Raw genomic sequence first — 14,835 nt, forward strand, 5'->3', positions numbered from 1 at the left:
ATCCACGATTCATTGATTTTGTATAACACCCAGTGCTCCATGTAATATGTGTCCTCCCTAATACCCATCACCAGGCTAACCCATCCCCCCACCCCCCGCCCCGCTAAAACCCTCAGTTTGTTTCTCAGAATCCATAGTCATTCATGGTTCATCTCCCCCTCCGATTTCCTGCCTTCATTTTTCCCTTCCTTCTCCTAATGTCCTCCATGCTAGTCCTTATGTTCCACAAATAAGTGAAACCATATGATACTTGACTTTCACTGCTTGACTTATTTCACTTAGCATAATCTCCTCCAGTCCCATCCATGTTGATGTAAAAGTTGGGTATTCATCCTTTCTGATGGCTGAGTAATATTGCATTGTATGTATGGACCACATCTTCTTTATCCATTCATCTGTTGAAGGGTATCTCAGCTCGTTCCACAGTTTGGCTTTTGTGGACAATGCTGCTATTACCATTGGGGTGCATATGGCCCTTCTTTTCACTACATCTGTGTCTTTGGGGTAAATACCCAGGAGTGCAATTGCTCGGTCATAGGGTACCTCTATTTTTAATTTTCTGAGGAAACTCCACACTGTTTTCCAAAGTGGCTATACCAACTTGCATTCCCACCAACAGTGTAAGAGGGTTCCCTTTTCTCCATAACCTCTCCAACATTTATTTCTTGCCTTGTCAATTTTCTCAATTCTGACTGGGGTAAGGTGGTATCTCAATGTGGTTTTGATTGGAATTTCCCTGATGGCTAATGATGATGAACATTTTTTCATGTGCCTGTTAGCCATTTGTATGTCTTCTTCGGAGAAGTGACTGTTCATTTCTTCTGCCCATTTCCTGACTTGATTATTTGATTTTTGGGTGTTGAGTTTGAGAAGTTCTTTATAGATCTTAGAAATCAGCGCTTTGTCTGTACTGTCATTTGCAAATATCTTCTCCCATTCTGTGGGTTGCCTCTGTTTTGTTGACTGTTTCCTTTGCTGTGCAGAAGCTTTTTATCTTGATGAAGTCCCAAAAGTTCATTGTCGCTTTTGTTTCACTAGCCTTTGGAGATATATCTTGAAAGAAGTTGCTGTGGCCAATGTCAAAGAGGTTACTGCCTATGTTCTTCTCTAGGATTTTGATGAATTTCTGTCTTACCATTGAGGTCTTTTGTCCATTTTGAGTTTATCTTTGTGTATAGTGTTAGAGAATGGTCGAGTTCCATTCTTCTGTATATAGCTGTCCAATTTCCCAGCACCATTTATTGAAGAGACTGTCTTTTTCCATTGCACATTTTTTCCTGCTTTGTCAAAGTTTATTTGACCATAGAGTTCAGGGTCCATATCTGGGCTCTCTGTTCTGTTCCATTAGTGTATATGTCTGTTTTGATGCCAGTACCATGCTGTCTTGGTGATCACAGCTTTGTAATATAGCTTGAAATCCGGCAATGTGATGCCCCCAGCTTTGTTTTTCTTTTTCAACATTTCCTTGGCGATTCGGGGTCTTTTCTGATTCCATACAAATTTTAGGATTGTTTGTTCCAGCACTTTGAAAAAAGTTTTGGAATTTTGAACAGGATGGCATTGAAGGTATAGATTGCTCTGGGCAGCATAGATATTGTAACAATGTTTATTCTTCCAATCCATGAGCATGGAATGTTTTTCCATCTTTTTGTGTCTTCTCCAATTTCTTTCAGGAGTGTTCTATAGTTCCTAGAGTACAGATCCTTTAACTCTTTGGTTATGTTTATTCGTAGGTATCTTATTTTTTGGTGCTATTGTAAATGGAAATGTTTCTCTAATTTCTCTTTCTATAGTTCCATTATTAGTGTATAAGAAAGCAACTGATTTCTGTGCATTGATTTTTCTACCCCGCCACATTACTAAATTGCTGTATGAGTTCTAGTAATTTGGGGGTGGAGTCCATTGGGTTTTCCACATAAAGCATCATGTCATCTGCAAAGAGAGTTTGACTTCTTCTTTGCTAATTTGAATACGTTTTTTTCTTTATGTTGTCTGATTGGTGTTGCCAGGACTTCTGGTACTATGTTGAACAATAGTGGCGTGAGTGGGCATCCTTGATGTGTTCCTGATCTTAAGGGAAAGGCTCTCATCTTTTTCCCATTGAGGATGATATTTGCTGTGGGTTTTTCATACATGGATTTTATGAACTTGAGGATTGTTCCCTCTAATCCCTATACTCTGAAGATTTTAATTAGGAAAGGATGCTATATTTTGTCAAATGCTTTTCTGCATCAATTCAGAGGACCATATGGTTCTTTCTCCTCTTATTAATATGTTCTACCATATTGATTGATTTGCGAATGTTGAACCACCCTTGCATCGCAGGGATAAATCCCACTTGGTTGTGGTGTATGATCCTTTTAATGTATTGTTGGATCCTATTAGCTAGGATTTTGTTGAAAATTTTGGAATCCATATCCATGAGGTATATCAGTCTGAACTTCTCCTTTTTGATGGGGTCTTTGCTTTCTTTGGGGATCAAGGTAATGCTGGCCTCGTAGAATGAGTCTGGAAGCCTTCCTTTTTTTTCTGTTTTTTGGAACAGGTTTAGGAGAATAGGTATTATTTATTCTTTGAATGTGTGGTAGAATTCCCCAGGGAATCCATCAGGGCTTGGTCTCTTGTTTTTTGGGAGGTTTTAATCACTCCTTCAATCTCGTTACTGGTCATTGGCCTATTCAGGTTCTCAGTTTCTTCCTATTTCAGTCTTGGCAGTTTATAGGTTTCCAAGAAGGCGTCCATTTCTTCCAAGTTGCTTGATTCATTGGTGTATAGATGTTGATAATAATTTCTTTTTTTTTCATTTTATTATGTTATGTTAGTCACCATACAATCCATCATTACTTTTGATGTGGTGATCCACGATCCATTGTTTTCATATAACACCCAATGCTCCATGCAGTACATGCCCTCCTTAATACCCATCATTGGACTAGCCAATCCCCCTTCCCCTGTCCCCTCTAAAACCCTGTTTGTCTCTCAGAGTCCATAGTCTCTCATGGTTCATCTCTCCCTCCAATTACCCCCCCTCATTTTTCCCTTCCTTCTCCTAGTGTCCTCCATGCTATTCCTTATGTTCCACAAATAAGTGAAACCATATGATAATTGACTTTCTCTGCTTGACTTATTTCATTTAGCATAATCTCCTCCAGTCCCATCCATGTTGATGTAAAAGTTGGGTATTCATCCTTTCTGATGGCTGAGTCATATTCCATTGTATATATAGACCACATCTTCTTTATCCATTCATCTGTTGAAGGGCATCTCGGTTCTTTCCACAGTTTGGCTATTGCGGACATTGCTGCTGTGAACATTGGGATGCATATGGCCCTTCTTTTCACTATATCTGTGTCTTTGGGAAAAATACCCAGGAGTGCAATTGCTGGGTCATAGGGTAGCAGTATTTTTAAATTTTTGAGGAACCTCCACACTATTTTCCAAAGTGGCTGTACCAACTTGCATTCCCACCAACTGTGTAAGAGGGTTCCCCTTTCTCCACAACCACTCCAACATTTGTTGTTTCTTTCCCTGTCCATTTTTGCCATTCTAACTGGTGTAAGGTGGTATCTCAATGTGATTTTCATTTGAATTTCCCTGATGGCTAATGATGATGAACATTTTTTCATGTGTCTGTTAGCCATTTGTATGTCTTCTTCGGAGAAGTCTCTTTTCATGTCTTCTGCCCATTTTTTGACTTGATTATTTGTTTTTTGGGTGTTGAGTTTGAGAAGTTCTTTATAGATCTTGGATACCAGCCCTTTGTCTGTAGTGTCGTTTGGAAATATCTTCTCCCATTCTGTGGGTTGCCTCTTTGTTTTGTTGACTGTTTCCTTTGCTGTGCAGAAGCTTTTTATCTTGATGAAGTCCCAAAAGTTCATTTTTGCTTTTGTTTCACTAGCTTTTGGAGATGTATCTTGAAAGAAGTTGCTGTGGGTGATGTCAAAGAGGTTACTGCCTATGTTCCCCTCTAGGATTTTGATGGAATCCTGTCTCACATTGAGGTCTTTCATCCACGTTGAGTTTATCTTTGTGAATGGTGTTAGAGAATGGTTGAGTTTCATTCTTCTGCATGTGGCTGTCCAATATTCCCAGGACCATTTATTGAAGAGACTGTCTTATTTCCATTGCATGTTTTCTCCTGCTTTGTCAAAGATTGTTTGACCATACAGTTGAGGGTCCATATCTGGGTTCTCTATTCTGTTCTATTGATCTATATGTCTGTTTTTGTGCCAGTACCATGCTGTCCTGGTGATCAATGCTTTCTAGTATAACTTGGAATCGGGCAATGTGATGCCCCCAGCTTTGTTTTTCTTTTTCAACATATCCTTGGCGATTCGGGGTCTTTTCTGATTCCATACAAATTTTAGGATTGTTTGTTCCAGCACTTTGAAAAATGGCATTGGAATTTTGATCAGAATGGCATTGAAATATGGATTGCTCTGGGTAGCATAGACTTCTGAACAATGTTTATTCTTCCAATCCATGAACATGGAATATTTTTCCATCTTTTTGTGTCTTCTTCAATTTGTTTAATGAGTGTTCTGTAGTTCCTAGAGTATAGATCCTTTACATCTTTGCTTAGGTAATTCCGAGGTATCTTATGGTTTTTGGTGCTATTGTAAATGCAATCATTTCTCTAATTTCTCTTTCTACAATTGTGTTGTTAGTGTATAAGAAAGCAACTAATTTCTGTGCATTGGTTTTGTATCCTGCCACATGATTGAAGTGCTGTATGAACCGTAGTAATTTGGGGGTAGAGTCTTTCAGGTTTTCCACATAAAGTGTCATGTCGTCTGCAAAAAGAGAGAGTTTGACTTCTTCTTTGCCAATTTGAATACCTTTTATTTCTTTTTGTTGTCTGATTGCTGTTCCTAGGACTTCTAGTCCTATGTTGAACAATAGTGGCGAGAGTGGGCATCCTTGACGTGTTCCTGATCTTAAGGGAAAGGCTCTCAGCTTTTCCCCATTGAGGATGATATTCGCTGTGGGTTTTTCATAGATGGATTTTATGAACTTGAGGAATGTTCCCTCTATCCCTATACTGTGAAGAGTTTTAATCAGGAAAGGATGTTGTATTTTGTCAAATGCTTTTTCTGCATCAATTGAGAGGACCATATGGTTCTTCTCCCTCCTCTTATTAATGTGTTCTATCACATTGATCAATTTGTGAATGTTGAACCACTCTTACATCCTGGGGATAAATCCCACTTGTTTGTGTTGGATGATCCTTTAAATGTATTGTTGGATTCTATTAGCTAGGATTTTGTTGAGGATTTTGGAATCCATATTCATCAGGAATTTCGTTCTGAAATTGTCCTTTTCGATGGAGTCTTTGCCTGGTTTGGGGATTCAGGTAATGCTAGCCTCATAGAATGAGTTTGGAAGTTTTCTTCTGTTTCTATTTTTTGAAACAGCTTCAGTAGAATAGGTATTATTTCTTGTTGGATGTTTGGAAGAATTCCGCAGGGGATCCATCGGGCCCTGGACTCGTTTTTTAAGAGGTTTTTGATCACTGCTTTAATCTTGTTCCTGGTTATTGGCCTATTCAGGTGGTCAATTTCTTCCTGTTTCAGTCTTGGCAGCTTATAGGTTTCCAGGAAGGCCTCCATTTCATCCAGGTCGCTTGATTTATTGGCATATAGTTGTTGATAATAATTTCTAATAATTGTTTCTATTTCCTTGGTGTTGGTCATGATCTCTTCCCTTTCATTCATAATTTTATTAATTTGGGTCCAGATTTCTCTTTTCTTTTGCATAACTCTGGCCAGTGGTTTATCGATCTTATTAATTCTTTCAAAGAACCAACTTCTAGGTTCATTGATCTGATCTTCTGTGTTTCTGGTTTCTCATTCATTGATCTCTTCTTCAATTTTAATTATTTCTCGTCTAATGTGTGGCTTAGGTGTCGATTGTTGCTTTTTCTCTAGTTCTTTAAGGTGTAGAGTTAGTTGGTGAATTCGAGGTTTTTCTAATTTTTTGAGTGAGGCTTGGATGGCTATGTATTTCCCCCCTTTGCAGTATCCCATAGGTTTTGAACCAATGTGTTTTCATTCTCATTGATTTCCATGAATTAAGTTCTTCTTTGATTTCCTGGTTGACCCAAACATTCTTGAGCAGAGTGGTCTTTAGCTTCGAAGTCTTTGAATTTCTTCCAAATTTTTTCTTGTGATTGAGTTCCAGTTTTAAAGCTTTGTGGTCTGAGAATATGCAGGAAATAATCTCAAACTTCTGGTATTGGTTGAGACCTGATTTGTGACCCAGTATGTGGTCTACTCTGGAGAAAGTTACATGTGCGCTCGAGAAGAATGAGTATTCTGTTTTAGGGTGGAATGTTCTGTATATATCTATGAGGTCCATCTGGTCCAGTGTATCATTCAAAGCTCTTGTTTCCTTGTTGATTTTCTGCTTAGATGATGTGTCTATTGCTGAGAGTGAAGTATTGAGGTCTCCTACAATTAACGTATTGTTATCAATATGACTCTTTATTTTGGTTAACACTTGGCTTATGTAGATGGCTGCTCCCATGTTGGGGGCATAGATTTACAATTGTTAGATCTTCTTGTTGGATAGACCCTTTAAGAATGATATAGTGTCCTTCTGTGTCTCTAATTACAGACATTGGTTTAAAATCTAATTTGTCTGATATAAGAATTGCTACCCCAGCTTTCTTTTGAGGTCTGCATGCATGGAAGGTGGATCTCCATCCCTTCACTTTCAGTCTGGATGTATCTTTAGGTTCAAAATGAGTCTCTTGTAGGCAGCATATAGATGGGTCCTGTCTTTTTATCCAATCTGCAAGCCTGTGCCATTTTATGGGAGCATTTATGCCATTCACGTTGAGAGTGATTATTGAAAGATATGAATTAATTGTCATCATGTTGCCTTTGAAGACTGTGTTTTTTAGATTGTCCCTGTAAATTTCTGTTGTATATCACTCTTGGGGTGTTTCCCTTTTTATAGAACCCCCCTTAATATTTCTTACAGGGCCGGCTTAGTGGTCACATATTCCTTCAGTTTCTGCCGGTCTTGGAAGCTCTGCATCACTCCATCCATTCTAAATGTCAGCCTTTCTGGATAAAGTGTTCTTGGCTGCATGTTCTTCTCATTTAGTACCCTGAATATGTCTTCCCAGGTCTCTGTGGATAGGTCTGACGTTATTCTGATGTTCCTCCCTCTTTACGTAAGGAATCTCTTCCCCTTAACTGCCCTTACGATGGTTTCCTTTGTTCTAAGATTTGCACGTTTTACTATTACATGCCGGGGTTTTGACCTGTTTTCCTTGATCTTGGGAGGGGTCCACTCTGCCTCTAGGATGTGAATGTTTGTTTCATTCCCCAGATTAGGGAAGTTCTCAGCTATGATTTGCTCAAATACGTCTTCTAGTCCTCTCTTTCTCTCCACTCCCTTCGGGATTGCAATTATTCTGACATTGGAATGCTTCATGGTGTCACTTATTTCTCTGATTCTAGTTTCACGGATTCTGAGTTGTTTTTCCCTGGCCTCCTCTTTTCCCTTTCTATCTATTATATTGTCTTCCAGGTCGCTTATTCGTTCTCCTGCCTCAGTTACCCTAGCTTTTGATTATCTAGATTGGATTGGATCTCATTGATATCATTTTTCAGTTCTGCCAATTCAGCTTTCATTTCTGCCCTTAGAGACTCTATGTTGCCATTAATTGATTTCTCCATTCTAGCCATTGTCTTCACAATTGCTAGCCTGAATTCCATCTCAGACATCTTGGTTATATCTGCATCCATTTGTAAATCAGCATAAGCCATAATCTCTGAGTCTCTTCTATTTTGGGGGCTGCTCCTCCTAGTCATTCTGTTGATGGGTGTTTGAGGGAATGTATAGAGTCCAAATTATTGACCAGAACCCAAGCAAGATGCACCTGTTTTCTTGAGACCTTAGGGTTGCTGGCCTCTTGTTCTCCCAGCCTGTCTTCTGGGGGAGGTGCCTACAGCGCTTTTACTTGGGCAACCCTGTTTGGGCAGAGTTGCCCTGCCCCCCTGTGGCAGGGAATGGGCTCAGCGGGAATCAGTTTTGGGGGCTTTTGTTCTCTGGCAGCTTTCCCTGGCAGCTTTCTGCGTCTCTTCCACGAGTCAGAGCAGAAGAGACCGTTTCCAACCCTCTGCCTCAGAGCAGAGAGATTGCAGTCTGTTCTTCAGTGAGCTCTCCTGGCCACACTTTCTCCCTTTCTGTCCGTGCTGCTATAAAATGCAGCATCCTGAGTTTTGTGCCCCTCCACAGCGCCCCCAGTCCTGCCTCCAGGTCCAGGCAGTCTCTGCCCTTTGTGCTTCTAATACTGCCAGCCACTCCCAGGTTGCACGCTTGACCGAGGCCCTCCGGGTTTCTGCCCCGAGGGCTGCCCTAAAGCCCTTTCCCCGCTGCTACTGGTCTGCGAGTCTGTGGCCTGTCCCCAGCGCATGAGGCTGTCCCTCACCAGTGGTGTAGGATCTCCATGGCCAGGCACCCTCCCGCTGCCGTTTATCCTCCGATATCTGCCCACGAAATCAGGGTTCCCCGCTTCGTACCTCAAAACCAACCTCCTGCAATAGTCTCTTTGTAGAGATCCAGATCTTCTTACATATAAGGCTGATTTCGTGGGTTCTCAGGGTGGTCTGGTAGATATCCAGCTCAATTCCAGGGACCAGTTGAAATAGGGTCCCCTACTCCTCCACCATCTTTCCTTCCCTGTTTATAATAATTTCTAATAACTGTTTCTATTTCCTTGGTGTTAGTCATAATCTCCTCCCTTTCATTCATAATTTTATTAATTTGGGTCCTTTCTCTTTTCTTTTGGATAAGTCTGGCCTATGGTTAATCAATCTTATTAATTCTTTCAAAAAACCAGCTTCTAGTTTCGTTGATCTGATCTGTGTTTCTGGTTTCTAATTCATTGATCACTGCTCTAATCTTAATTATTTCTCTTCTAATGTGTGCTTAAGGCATCATATTTTGCTTTTTCTCTAGTTCTTTAAGGTGTAGGGTTAGTTGGTGAATTCGGGATTTTTCTGGTTTTTTTGAGTGAGGCTTGGATGACTATGTATCTCCTCCTTAAGACCGCCTTTGCAGAATCTCATAGGTTTTGGACCTATGTGTTTTTGTTCTCATCGGTTTCCATGAATTGTTTAAGTTCTTTGATTTCTTAGTTGACCCAAACATTCTTGAGCAGAGTGGTCTTTAGCTTCCATGTGTTTGAATTTCTGCCAATTTTTTTATTGTGATTGAGTTCCAGTTTTAAAGCATTATGGGTTGAGAAGATGCTGGCAATAACTTCAGTCCTTTGTAATCGGTTGAGACCAGATTTGTGACCCAGTTTGTGGTCTATTCTGGAGAAAGTTCTGTGTGCGCTCGAGAAGCATGAATATTCTTTTGTTTTAGGGTGAAGTGTTCTGTATATATCAATGAAGTCCATCTGGTCCACTGTGTCATTCAAAGCTCTTGTTTCTTTGTTGATTTTCTGCCTACATGATCTGTCTATTGCTGAGAGGGGAGTATTGAGGTCTCCTACAATTAACGTATTGTTATCGATATGACTATTTTGGTTAACAGTTGGCTTATGTAGACGGCTGCTCCCATGTTGGGGGTGTAGATATTTACAATTGTTAGTTCTTCTTGTTGGATAGACCCTTTAGGAATGATATAGTGTACCTCTGTGTCTCTACAGTCTTTAGTTTAAAGTCTATTTTTTCTGATATAAGAGTTGCTACCCCAGCTTTCTTTTGAGGTTTGCTGGCATGGAAGATGGAGCTCCATCCCTTCACTTTCAGTCTGGATGTATGTTTAGGTTCAAAATGAGTCTCTTTTGGACAGCATATTGATGGGTCCTGTCTTTTTATCCAATCTGCAACCCTGTGCCGTTTTATGGGTACATTTAGGCCATTCACATTGAGAGTGATTATAAAGATATGAATTTATTGTCATCATGTTGCCTGTGAAGACTTTGTTTTTATAAATTATCCCTGTAAATTTCTGTTCTATATCACTCTTGTTATCTTTCTCCTTTTATAGAACCCCCCTTAATATTTCTTGCAGGGCCAGCTTCGTGGTCACATATTCTTTCAGTTTCTGCCGGTCTTGGAAGCTCTGCATCACTCCATCCATTCTAAATGACAGCCTTGCCAGATGAAGTATTCTTGGCTGCATGTTCTTCTCGTTTAGTACCCTGAATATGTCTTTCCAGGCCTTTCTAGCTTGCCAGGTCTCTGTGGATAGGTCTGACTTTATTCTGATGTTTCTCCCTCTGTACGAAGGAATCCCTTCCCCCTAACTGCCCTTAAGATGGTTTCCTTGGTTGTAAGATTTGCAAGTTTTACTATTACATGCCGGGGTGTTGGCCTGTTTTCCTTGATCTTGGGAGGGGTCCTCTCTGCCTCTAGGACAGAAATGTTTGTTTCATTCCCCAGATTAGGGACGTTCTCAACTATGATTTGTTTAAATGTACCTTCTAGTCCTCTATCTCTACCCGCTCAGGGATCCCAATAATTCTGACATTAGAATGTTTCATGGTGTAGCTTATTTCTCTGATTCTATTTTCATGGATTTTGATTTGATTTGATTTGTTTTTCCCTGGCCTCCTCTTTTTCCTTCTTTTCTATCAATTGGTCTTCTAGGTCGCTAATTCGTTCTTCTACCTCGCTTACCCTAGCTTTTAGATTATCTAGATTAGATTGGATCTCATTGATAGCATTTTGAAGTTCTGCCAGTTCAGCTTTCATTTCTGCCTTTAGAGATTCTATGTTGCCATTAATCGATTTCTCCATTCTAGCTATTGGTCTTCATGATTGCTACCCTGAATTTCATTTCCAACATCTTGGTTATATCTGTATCCATTTTCAAATCTGTGGCAGAATTCAGTTTCTTTTTTTTTTTTTTAAAGATTTTATTTATTTATTTGAGAGAGAGAGAATGAGAGCCAGAGAGCACGAGAGGGAAGAGGGTCAGAGGGAGAAGCAGACTCCCCGCTGAGCAGGGAGCCCGATGTGGGACTCGATCCCGGGACTCCAGGATCATGACCTGAGCCGAAGGCAGTCGCTTAACCAACTGAGCCACCCAGGCGCCCCTAGAATTCAGTTTCTGAGTCTTTTCTGTTTTAGGGTTTCCTCTTCCTGGTCATTCTGTTGAGGGGGGTTGAGGGAATGTACAGAGTCCAAATTATTGACTACAACCCAAGCAAAATGCACCTGTTTTATAGGGACCTTAGGGTTGTCAGTCTCTTGTTCTCCCAGCCTGTCTTCTGGGGAGGGGCCTGCCGCACTGCTACTTAGGTAACCCTGTTTGGGTAGAGTTGCCCTACCCTTTGGGGGGGGGATTGGCTTAGTGAAAACCAGTTTTTTGGGGATTTTGTTCTCTGGCGGCTTCCCTTGTGGCTTTCCGTGTCTCTTCCATGAGTCAGAGCAGAAGAAGTCGTTTCCAACCCTGTGCCTCAGAGCAGAGAGATTGCAGTCTGTTTTTCAGTGAGCTCTCCAGACCACACTATCTCCGTTTCTGTCTGTGCTGCTATAATCTGCAGCATCCTGGGTTCTGCACCCCTCAGTAAGGCTCCCAGTCCTTGCACCAGGTTGGGGCACATCTCTGCCCTTTGTGCTTCTAAAACTGCCAGCCACCCCAAGTTCGAACACGTGGCCCCACCACTCCAGGTTTCAGTTCGGGGTGCTTCCCTAAATTCCTTTCCCCATCGCTACCAGTCTGTGAGTCTGCACCCATTTCCCAGCGCAGGAGGCCTTTGTGTTCCTGTGTTATTTCACCTTCCTGGTGCCAGCGCTTATGGCAGCTCCCTCCCCCTTCCGTTTACCTTCCAATATCTGCCTGCGGAATCATGACTCCCCATTTTGTACCTCAAAACCAACCGCCTGTGATATTCTGTTTGTAGAGATCCTTATCTATCTTCTAACATCTCAGGCTGATCTCGTGGTTGTTCAGAGTGGTCTGCTGGATATCCAGCTCAATTCCAGGGTCCGGTTGGAATAGTGTCCCCTACTCCTCCACCATCTTTTCCTCCCCCTGAGCTTTTCATTTTTTTAAACCTGTTTTCTTTCTGTTTTACAGAATGATTATCAGCCTAGTTGTGGGCGGTCTTTACGAAGGACACAGCGCAAGCGTCAGCATACTTACCAAACACGGTCCACCATAGAGCATAATTCACAAGCATCGTGTCAAAATTCAGGTGTACAGGAAGACTCAGACAGCTCTTCAGAGGTTAGATATCTGCTATTATTTACTTAGTGTAATTTTTGTTTACCAGTTAGTGTCATCACCTTGGGTTTACTTTTAATAGTCATTTTAATAGAAACTAATTTTAATGTATTTCCTTTTAAGAAGAGTGTTCATTAATAAGGCATTTAATGAGCAACTTTGAGCATTATATTGAATTTCTTTAGATATGTTCTATGATTTATACCAAAGAAAGTATTTTGTTTGAGTGTATCAAATATGCCAGTAAAAGTTTGACTTTGGGACAAATGAGAAAAGAGTGAGAGGAATTCTGCCCATAAATAAAAAGTGGAATATAAACAGTAATGACTAGTTTACAGTCCCAGAACTCGTTTACTGTGTAATCAGCAGAAAGGCACATTTTCATTTATTCTTGACTTCATCATTCATGGAAATTATGAAGTGATGGCTTTTTTCAGACCTACTTTTTTCATGGTAATAGAATAAGAGTATACCAATTCTTTTCTTCCTCTCTTCTTCAGTCCTTTCCTTTTGTTCTCTTAACAACTTTAGTTGTTAAGTGGCTAATGTGGGTTTAATTATTCATTGACATTATATGGCACTCCCATTATTCTTCCAGCATTCAATTTTTTAATTCTTATCAATGATATCCTTCCTTTTCTCCCTCACCTATGGAAATCTTGAACTAAAATGAATGGTCAGATATTGAGGAATGACATTACATTTCTAATGGCATAATGGTAGTGTGGTTTTGTTTTAAAAAAGAATCTTAATCTTACTAAATTTTTACAGTTAAAGTTCTTTTTTTATAAAATGGCATTGAAATAATCATGTGGGTATAAGGCAATTGGTGATGATACAGATAAAACAAGATTGGCAGTGAGTTATTGTATAAACTGGATATTGTGTACACAAGAGTAATTTATTCCCTCTACTTTGCTATGTTTGAAATTTTGCATAATAAAAATTAATTTTAATGGAGAGTAATTATATTAACTTGGCAGAGGCATATAGATATTTTTTAAGCAATGGTTTTAGCATTTAAGAGGATTATATTTGGGAACCTTAAGGAGTCTCTTCAGTCTTTGAAATAATAAAAGATGTCCCATATCAGTAAGATAGTAGATATTAAAAAGAGTTTTAAATACCTGGTAAGCTTAGTTGTGAGTTACAGATATATGTAGAAAAATGATTATGTGCATTTTTTAAATATTTATTTGTTTTAGCGAGAAAGAGTGCGTGAGTGGGGGAAGGGGCAGAGGGATAGGGAGAGGAGAGAGAATCTCAAGTAGACTCACCACTGAGTGCAGAGCCTGACAGGTAGCTCAATCCCACTGCCATGAGATCATGACCTGAGCCAAAATTGAATCAGACTTTCAACCTACTGAGCCACCCAGAAGCCCCTAATTATGTACTTAATTGGAATGTTGTTTTGGTTGGAGAAAATACAGAAAGTGTTATAAAACAGGTACTGTGTGATAATTAATAATATGCTAGTTAATCACCATATATCTCAATTGCTGGCTCCTTATTGCAGGAAGATGAAACAATTGGCACAAGTGATGCTTCTGTAGAGGATCCTGTTATTGAATGGCAAAGTGAAAGTTCTTCCAGGTAGTTGTAATCGTTTTGATTTCATCAAAATTATTTTACCATTTTAATGTGAAATTATCTTCTTGTAGGAATTTGGTAAATCCAGAGTTAAAATAGTATTTTATAGTAGAAAGAGTACTAGGTTGGAAATCCAGAAACTTGCTTTATCCTGGTTCTGCCAGTATCTTTTTGGGCATGTCACTATGGGCTTTAGTTTCCTCATTTGTAAAATAAGATGCTTTGTAAATCTAAGATTCTGCATCTTAGCAGGCTATGTTTATTTAGTTGAGTTTTAAAACAGCTACATTTAACCATTTACAGGGATTAGGGGCACCTTTATTTAAAGAAGCTTTTGTGACTTGAACAGGATTTTGAATTTTAAATTCTGTTATGGGAAACTAACCATTATATTTTATACAAGAAGGATTTCACTGAAATCACTTAGATAATGATCAAAAATCTATATTGATATTTTTTCTGTTCAGTTAGAACAATATCAAGCCATGTCATTTATAATGCTATTTTATTACAAAATGACCATCTTTCATTTAGGGGGCAAAACTATTCCTTTTCTAAACTTATATATTCATAATTTTGATATATTTATAGTGATTCATCAAGTGAATATTCTGATTGGACAGCAGATGCTGGAATAAATTTGCAACCTCCAAAAAGACAAACCAGACAGGCAACACGGAAAATATGCAGCAGCTCTGAGGAGGAGAATTTGAAGTCACTAGAAGAAAGGCAAAAGAAAACTAAACAAACTAGAAAGAAGGTTTGTAAATTTACTAGTTTTTGTTTTTGCCTTTGACAGTTGAATAATAGTAACACTTGACTTTTCTCTAAAAATAACATTCCATCTGAGAAACTAAGTAAAATTGTTTAAAATGACTTTAAAATAAAAAGTTTTAATTTTTTTTCAAAAGTAGAGGCTAGAATATCTTCATTATTTAGTTATTATTAAATTAAAACATTGATAATCACTTTTAAAATATAGTAGAGTTTATTTTATTTTTTATTATGTTAAGTTAGCCACCATACAGTACATCATTAGTTTTTAAT

The 14,835-nt window shown here is 39.3% G+C and overlaps 1 protein-coding gene across 5 annotated transcripts in view; it reads left to right on the forward strand.

The window, feature by feature from the left end:
• BRWD3 (bromodomain and WD repeat domain containing 3) overlaps nucleotides 1–14,835 on the forward strand; it is a 218,259-nt gene that overhangs the window by 127,717 nt on the left and 75,707 nt on the right. For 4 of the 5 annotated variants that reach the window (XM_027608730.2, XM_027608726.2, XM_027608729.1 and 1 more), the window contains 3 exons: nucleotides 12,052–12,201; nucleotides 13,715–13,794; nucleotides 14,380–14,548. In XM_027608730.2, coding sequence (XP_027464531.1) covers nucleotides 12,052–12,201; nucleotides 13,715–13,794; nucleotides 14,380–14,548 — 399 coding nt within the window. The remainder of the gene's footprint in view (nucleotides 1–12,051; nucleotides 12,202–13,714; nucleotides 13,795–14,379; nucleotides 14,549–14,835) is intronic. The other variant, XM_027608727.2, reaches the window with a different exon arrangement.

Source organism: Zalophus californianus, chromosome X (assembly GCF_009762305.2).
Source record: "Zalophus californianus isolate mZalCal1 chromosome X, mZalCal1.pri.v2, whole genome shotgun sequence".
NCBI lineage: Eukaryota > Metazoa > Chordata > Mammalia > Carnivora > Otariidae > Zalophus > Zalophus californianus.